Raw genomic sequence first — 8,540 nt, forward strand, 5'->3', positions numbered from 1 at the left:
TTCCTAACCTTCTCTAAGTGATCTTTGAGATTATCTAACCTAATTTTTGCTTTGAGAGAGAAAAAAGAGTCTAGAAATCTGTTATATAAAAGTTGTGGCACCACCATCAAGCACAGAGGCTGCAGTTACATAAATACCACCCTTTCKTTATCGAACTTTATTGTTCTAGTACTATTTTAACTGCTGACAAAAATTGGAAGTTGGTTCCAAACAGTGCTACCTGACAAACATACCTGTCCTCCACATATGTATGTCAGAATGGTTTTGCTAGTTGTTTGGTTGGTTTTGTATTTTAGTTTGTGAATTTTTTCATGAATTACCACACTATATCCTGGAGTCAGCAGTGTCTTTTAGCTGTTTGAGATTCCTGCTCTGTAGGAACCTTTGAACCACTTTCAGAGCAAAGCTGGCCTGGATTCCATCATTTAAATGCAGAGAGAGGTAACAAAGTATTGTCTGCACCTAAGCAATTAAGCACATCCTTGAATTTTGTGAYAGCTGTATATGAAGCTCCTGTTTTTCCACTTCAGAACTTGTGCACAGGAAGTAACTAAAACCCTCAATGCTGCAAGTGGTCCCACGAGATTCAGTATGTTTCAAAAATTTTCATCCACGAGGTATTTTACTGTGTAATTAAGTCCAACACTTAGTCCAGAAACAGGAACATTCCCTATTAAAAGGGCTGTGTAAGACTGTAAAATGCATGGCATATGAATCCTAGTTTTACATCCATTCAGTAAACTCCTTATCAGARTAACTTTTCTGTACATACTGCTGCAAAAAGCCCATATCCACGAATGGCAATGGACAATTCTTTGCTGCTCGAATCCATCCTCCTGATGATTCCATAGAACTGCTCCATGAAGAACTGCAATTTGCTCTTGTGTAGCTCTGCATCTTTAGCCACCATTAAAGAAATCTGTAAAACAGATACAAAAACCTCAGCATTTCACAAAAAAAGTACAGTATGTCTTAGAAGACACCTAGTTTGTAATACAAAGCACTTCACTTCAAACTAAATAATTATTCCTTGAACAGATTCACTGAACTTCCAAACGCCAAATGCTCCCACTGCTTCAAGAAATTTAGCTTTGCTTTAGACTTAGAGAACCCAGTGACATTATCACACCTGCTTGAGGAATGAATCCAGTGCAGAATGACTSGTTTTCTTCAGCTCCTGATGTGTGTGGCCACACCATTTGCACATGGCTTCATAGAGGGACACRTAGTTGTCCAGGAGCAAGGCTCCAAACTGAGCAGCATGGGAGCTGAACAGCTGTAAACCAGCTGCAATTCAAAAACAATTCTCATTAAAACCAGACGTACATTACACTTTATACAACCAGCCCAGACTATGGAAGTCCCCAATAAGACTTTGGGTAGGTAGATCTACCATGATTAGAGGGTATAAAATGTAGCCATTACAGTATCAGTGTCCAACCATTACAAATTTAAGCATAAAGACAACCCCCAATAATTTTCTTTTTAAATTCTTCTTTTTCTTTTTTTTCACCATTATGAAAAGCACAGTTGTGTTCTGATGTAATTTACATTAATATTGAAAAAGAAAGGGACTTGAGTGGTTATAAATAAGAATACTTGATCGCACAATTCAGAAAARCCTGGTTTCTGTTGTCAGGACACATGCAGAAGTCCTCTCCTCTGCCAAACTGTGATGCAGACAAATTTGTCTTTACCTTCAGTTTATAGGCAAAATCACTCATATTACAAATATAAGCATAAAGGAAGTTTCAAGATCCTTAATGAATTAACTGGGGGGAGGGCAGACTATCTTTAAAGAGGGTTTTACCYCTCACAGTTATCATGGGCCTAGTACACAAAACCTGCGTTTTTGCAACTTCTGCAAAAGCCACTCATATTTCACAGGCAAATTTCTAATCTTCTTCCAATGTTTTTTTCCCATTCTTTTTTTCCTTCTTCTAGTGAAATTGTCACTCATTTTTTCTTTTAACTCAATCCACTGTCTTCTCTTTTCTCCTAATTAGCTACCTATTATCAGCTCTTCTTTCTACTCCTACCATTCCTTTCTCACACTGCAGTTTTTTACTGCTTCAGAGGTGCAAATGGCATCAAGTGAATGCTGCTATTCACAAGCTGRTTAGACCTTGACTAGTTTAACCAAATACAAGAGTTTAACCTAAACTCTTTAGATTCCAACTTAAAGTACAGCAGCTTTACCCCCCAACAAGAAGACAGAGCCATCTGAACACAGCCAATAAAAAAAACCAACTTCAGACAGAAGACAGTATCCACCTCAGCATGAACAGAAATGGTTTACATCTTACCCAGAGGTACTGCATATCGCTTCTGATCAACCTGTAATATCAGAAAAGGTTTGTCACATGTGATTTACGCTTCATCAGGGCTAATTCAGCTATGCGTAACCATTAACGTGTGGTAGATTTACCTGTGGGTTGATTGCCTTCATTGCAAAATCAAAAATGTCCTTTGCAGTCTGAGGATCTGTGAAACAACCCAATAGTGAATGTTTCATTACTGATATACGTAGGTAGAGCGAAGACAAAGATATTTTTATCAAAGCTTAGTATGAAGAAGTGATACTGGAAAACCTTATATATCTCATTTTAAGAGACAGAAATACTCTTGAATTTGAAAAAAACTGTACATTTATATTAACTGATTTCTCTGTACACCCATGTTTTAACAGACTCGTAGRAGAAACACATCTCCACACAAACTGCATTCCAGCTTCAATGTGGCTCTCACAGCTGACCAGTATGTGGTCAGAAAACAGCACTTCAAACATTTACATACAGAAAAACATGATGAAGCCACTTCACACAAAAACAAACTACAAGGACTGTGTATTTTGCATAAATCATCTACCAGCAGGGAAATTTTCGTTCTGAGTTTACATACAGAAATGGTGCTACTTTTTGGCTGTATAATAATTAAATGCATAACTGTATGTAAAACTGTGTCAGAATGTGTAATTGCCATTCACATAGRAAAAAAAACATACCCTCATCCACAGACTTTGTGAAGTTGTACATTAGGGCAACCAGTCCCCTCAGACATCCTGCTACAAGAGGTAGCTTGGGTCCCCTCACAGAAGATGTCATCTGGAAAAAATAAAATATCCTCAAGCTAAGATAATTTTACACCAAGGCTTCCCAGTTCCCGGAAGTGTAGATAAAACAATTTACTTCAACTTTACAGTTACATCAGCACCCAACTCCATGAACACAACTCCACAGAAACATCTCCTACTATAAGTGTCATATCATTTGGAGGGAAGCATAAGAAATCCTCTGAAAWGCATGGAGATGTTCCACCAAGATAACATGGCAATTCTTACGTAAAACACACTAGTGTCCTAAAGTACTTAAAAATGCAGAATATAAGAAAGTAAAGTTCAGCAGAAATGGGGTATTTACCTCAAGTGCAAGAACTTTGCAGTATAGAACAAATCAGAAATTAGGCATGACGATGTAACATTTCTTGGGGAATGACCATCACATGCCATCTTTTCACAYAGTAAATTGGCTAATTTGCTGTTACGGGTGGCCTTGAATTTTTAYTTTGAAAGCGTCTCAGAACCAGAGAACTCAAACAGTCCTTAAGGAAGTATTTATGATTGTCCAGTTAGATCCCTATAAATTGTACTAGCTACAACAGTATGCCAGCACCCAGTGTTCTGTACTTCAAAGGAAAAAAAAAAAAAAACCAAAACCAAAGCAATGCAAAAAAAACAAAGCAAAAAACAAAAGAACGAAAAGAAATTCCAATCATACCTGTGTTCTAAGCTCTCCCAAATAAGCTCGAAATAGTTTTTCAGAGTTGTTAATCATGTCACTAGGCTGGACTTCTCCCAAAACTCCCAAAAGCTCATAWATCTTTTCCAATACTAGAAAACAATTTTGAATATGGTTAAATCTTAATTACTGAGATCATCACTTTGACATTTCCAGTGTAATTCCTATTAACTTGCAACCATGAGAAAACCATCCCTGACAGTTYAATTGGTGATTCAAGTGTGGGACACACATGTTTCTATGTACACACAYGCATGCATATATAGCTACATACTACAATGGGAGATGCATCCTTCACTCATGTAAATTAGTTAAACACATTTACTGCTTTTAAACAGGGTTCAGAAAACTGATTTAGAGGCCATATCCACTGAGGAAGCACTTGTTAAAGCCAAGAGCTAGCAGAAGTTTCTAGGCTTGAACTCAGACTACAGGAATCTGTGCAGGCACAACAAGTTTTACGAGGGGCAAGCTTGCCAAACCAACATTTCAGCTGTAACTAGACAAGATGATCAAACTGGAGCTCACAGTAATATGCCATAAATAATATAAACAGGCAAGGCACGAACTGGTGAGCTCACATCAGAGGAGACCAATGCAGGAAYTAACACACTAAAACTGCAGCTCTGAGGACAATACTAGCCAGGGTTAGAATAAGATTACAAAGAGCTTTATGTTGGTACAGACCTTTAATATCAACAAACTCAAACATTAACCCAACACTGCCAAGTCTCACCACTAAACCATGTCCCCAGGTGCCACATCTACACATCTTTTAAACATGTCCAGTGATGGTGGCTCCACCACTCCCCTGGAAGCCTGTTCCAATGATTGACAGCCCTTTACAAGAGAAATTTTTCCTAATATCCAAATTTAAACCTCCCATGGTGCAACTTGAGGCCATATTCTCATGTCCTGTCACTTGTTACCTGAGAGAATAGACWGACCCCCACCTGRCTATACACTCCTTTCAGGTGGTKGTAGAGATAAGGTCTCCCCTGAGCCTCCTTTTCTACAGGATAMACAACCCAAGCCCCCTCAGCTGYTTRTCACAGCACTTRTGCTCCAAACCCTTAACCAGCTCTGTTGCCCTTCTCTGGACTYGCTCCAGCACCTCCAGTCCTTCCTGGAGTGAGGGGCCCAAAACTGAACACAGGATTCAAGGTGTGGCCTCAGCAGTGCTGACTACAGGCGGACAATCTAAGAAAAACTAAAGCCTACCTGTATCAGGAATTTTACTTTTTGCAGCAAGCTCCCCATAGAATTTATTAAATATCTCTCTAACTTTCATTTCTTCCATTAGACAGGAACGTTGCAAACTGTGAAGCAACTGAGAATAAAAAAAAATCAAGAAAAAGATTAAAATCACAATACTACTTGATCTAAATAAAAACACAGTTCATACATGTAACTTCAGCTTAAATAAGCAAGTATGCTATTCCGTGAAAAGAGATCTAAGGTAACTTGTCCAAAAAGAGTAATGGCATGCAATCTACTTTAACAACAAAAGACCTTCCTATTTATGCATGAATACAAAATTTACAGCTTTTAATTTATAGCATATATATTATATATACATCACCTACATGAAATTTATACATGGKATGGTTTATACATATGTACACATAAACCCCATAAGAGCACAGGCTCAGAAAACCTGCAGCAGCTTTTATCACACCCTATTTCTCTCCCTGCCAGTATAAAGCCAGTCCAATTCACAGAACTGACTCAGAGTAACTCTGAAGGGAGTTTTGTTTCTCATAAACAAAACTAAGTGGACACAAAAGCATTTACAAAAGAAGAGTCTAAATGCATTCCAAGGAACTACTGTCTCACACAGCAACTAAATTTCTGAAAAAAAAAGTCCTCCTCCTCCACACCTTTCAAATACTATATCTTATATTGTTATATATAATACATAGTATTTTAAAGCAARATTAGAATTGAACAGCAAAATTTCTCCTTAAATAACTGTAACAAACTGAGAGAGAGATCTGCATCTGCCCCCAGAATAACTGTGTCTTGCTCTAACAGATGRAGCAATGAGATGCCCACATCTAAGCAACCTAACCTGCTGTTAAAGACATATTTTTTTCTAACATCTACATATTACACTATCTTGCTACTGCAGACTACACCTTCCTCATAAGAAGAAGAGGAGGGCTCCTCTCTGGTACCCAGTGACAGAATGCCAGGGAATGGCCTGAAGTTGTGTCAGGGGAGGTTTAGCTCAGATATTAGAAAACAGATCTTCACCCAGAAGGTGACTGGGCACTGGAACAGGCTCCCCAGAGAGGTGGTCACAGCACCAAGCCTGACAAGGGTTGAGGAAACATTAGGACGTTAGCTAATGCGCTCAGGCACATGGTGTGACTTTTGGGGATGGCAACGTGCAGGGTCAGGAGTTGGGCTCTATGATCCTTGTGGATCCCTTCCAACTCAACATATTCTGTGACTGTGATAAAGATTTTCTGCAGGACATAGTGTAACTATAGTAATACAATAGATTTCCTTTTTTTTTTTTTTCTAGAAACATGAGGGATTTATAAAATGTATCTTACCTTAATCAGAAGTTCCAATGCTGCGATTTTACATTTGGCTGCTCTCTCTTTWGTATAGACACTAAGACAAGTTTGCTACAAAGGAAAGAAAATGGAGATTACAATACTTGTAAGTCAAGATGGAAATTCAAAGATAACAACATATTCTCCTATCCCTTTAAARTGTCTGTTCCTTACAAGTATAAGGTTTTTTAAAAAGACTAAAGTAATATCTAGTCCTGGAAGTGGCTTCATTGACAATACTGCAGCACTGTCTGACATAGTAACAAATCCCAGCTCAAGCAAAGAAGTTGCAGTTTCTGGAGTAAAAGGCACGCAAAGCAAATTTTCTACCTCAGTATTATCAGTCCTTACAATAAGTRGCTAGTAATTTGAGATCAGAAACTTCAGTGATGAATCCAGCATTTCTATCCAAAGCAGTACAGAGCTATTCAGCAATCCAGACTCCGTAACCTCAGATATTGTAGTTAGCACCAATTTCTGCATATATTGCAAAAGCAAAAATTTCTCAGGAGAAATTTAAAATATCCTGATATTTAAAATTAATCACCACCTATAGAAGCACCTAGATTACTACTTTAGTTTGTATAAATTAGAAGTTACAACTATTATTTTCAATGAAAARTAATTCAGAACCAATACTTACTATGCTCTATAAGGAAAAGTTAATAAAATTAAGTCTAYAGCTGAACAAACAATTCCACACTGCTCTTTGGTATCAATTACACTTTATGTCAAACACATTATTTCTGCTCTAACAAGAACATCAAGAGATGGGCAAGGTTGACTGGGAGGGGTGAAGTATAGTTATGTTATGACATAACACCCACCAGACTTGTTTCAACCAATGTTTAGGAAATACTTTTCATTTACCTACCTTAATGTTACAGGCATAAGGATGAATTCCGTCACCAACTTTTTCCATAAAGACACAAAGAAACTTCAACGCTTCTTCCCTGCAATCTCGAAACTGAAAATAATAATAATAAAAAAAAGACGTGTGGAATGTTTTGTTCATATAGCACTCTCTAAACACTGGTTTAAAATTTGCCAACTTACCTCCTCGATGGCGAGGGATCTGTGGATAAAGACGAGCAAGCCATGCTCCTGGGAAAACACCAGGGACAGGTGCAGCGCTGCAGGGAAGCAAAGCAACCATCAGGTGGCTGGTTTCATGCACACCGCGCAGCCCATCCCTGGTGCACAAGGGTGCCCCGACGCCTTGGGCATGACAGATGTTTGTCACCAGAAAAACCACAACATCGTGTGGGTGTCACTGACCTCCCGCGGCCTCGGGGCCCGGGCCTGTGCCTCGCACCGGAGCCTGGCCCTGCTCAGGGCCGGGGCAAACCCAGCCTAGGGACAGCTCGACAGGAGGGGACCGCATTGAAATGCTTTTACCTCGGTTATCTGGGGCAAGAGACCCTCCCTCCCTCGGGAGTGCGGCACGCAGGGAGCCGCCCCGCAGGAGCACCGGCCCGGTGCCACCGAGCCCTCCCCAAGCCCCGCTCACACCCCGCCGCACCCTGCTCGCCGCTGCCCAGGCTGGCCACGCAGCTCTCGGCCAGGCTGCGGAGCAGGCTGAACCCGTGCAGGGCGCTGCCGGCGGCATCGCCGGGCTGCAGGCAGCGGTGCAGCTGGAGCAGGCACTGCTGGACCCCAGCCATGCTGCCCCGGCCCCGCCGGGAACGGGACAAGGAAGGGGCGGGAAGGGCCCGCCTCCCGCCGCATCCACCGGCAGCAGGGGGGAACACGGGCCGCTCAGCTCGGCCAGGAGGAGCGCTCCGCCACACCGTTCCCAGCGGAATAAGGGCCGGTGGCWCGGAAGAGCGGTTCGGGACCTTTAATGGCTCTCTCACAGGATGGGCTCAGGACGTGCACGTACAGAATGGGGCAGGTTGGAAGGGATGGCGAGTGGGCCATGTAGTCCAACGTCCCTGCCCAAGCAGGGTCATCCTTGCACATGGCACAGGATTGTGTCGAGATCGTTTTTTGATATCTCCAGGRAGGTACACTCCACCACTTCTCTGGGCARCCTGTTCCTGCACAGTAAAGAGGTTCTACCTCCTATTCAAGTGGAACTTCCTGAGCATCAGTTTCTGCCCACTGCCTCTTGTCCTATTGCTTGGCACCACCGAAAGGAGCCTGATCCATCCTCTTGTCACCCTCCCTTCAGATACTT

General features: G+C 41.2%; 1 protein-coding gene across 1 annotated transcript in view; it reads right to left on the reverse strand.

The window, feature by feature from the left end:
- PRKDC (protein kinase, DNA-activated, catalytic subunit) overlaps positions 1-8,040 on the reverse strand; it is an 81,652-nt gene extending 73,612 nt beyond the window's left edge. Inside the window, exons 1-11 of the mRNA XM_057365022.1 lie at positions 7,884-8,040; positions 7,418-7,494; positions 7,236-7,328; positions 6,359-6,433; positions 5,019-5,127; positions 3,777-3,889; positions 3,005-3,104; positions 2,429-2,484; positions 2,307-2,337; positions 1,130-1,287; positions 773-919 (exon numbers count right to left, since the gene is read on the reverse strand). Of these exons, the coding sequence (XP_057221005.1) occupies positions 773-919; positions 1,130-1,287; positions 2,307-2,337; positions 2,429-2,484; positions 3,005-3,104; positions 3,777-3,889; positions 5,019-5,127; positions 6,359-6,433; positions 7,236-7,328; positions 7,418-7,494; positions 7,884-8,025 (1,101 nt within the window). The 5' untranslated portion in view covers positions 8,026-8,040. The remainder of the gene's footprint in view (positions 1-772; positions 920-1,129; positions 1,288-2,306; positions 2,338-2,428; positions 2,485-3,004; positions 3,105-3,776; positions 3,890-5,018; positions 5,128-6,358; positions 6,434-7,235; positions 7,329-7,417; positions 7,495-7,883) is intronic.
- Between the last annotated feature and the right edge of the window lie 500 nt (positions 8,041-8,540).

Source organism: Malurus melanocephalus, unplaced genomic scaffold (genome assembly GCF_030028575.1).
Source record: "Malurus melanocephalus ecotype Western Australia unplaced genomic scaffold, MMel_1.1 scaffold_46, whole genome shotgun sequence".
Lineage (NCBI taxonomy): Eukaryota > Metazoa > Chordata > Aves > Passeriformes > Maluridae > Malurus > Malurus melanocephalus.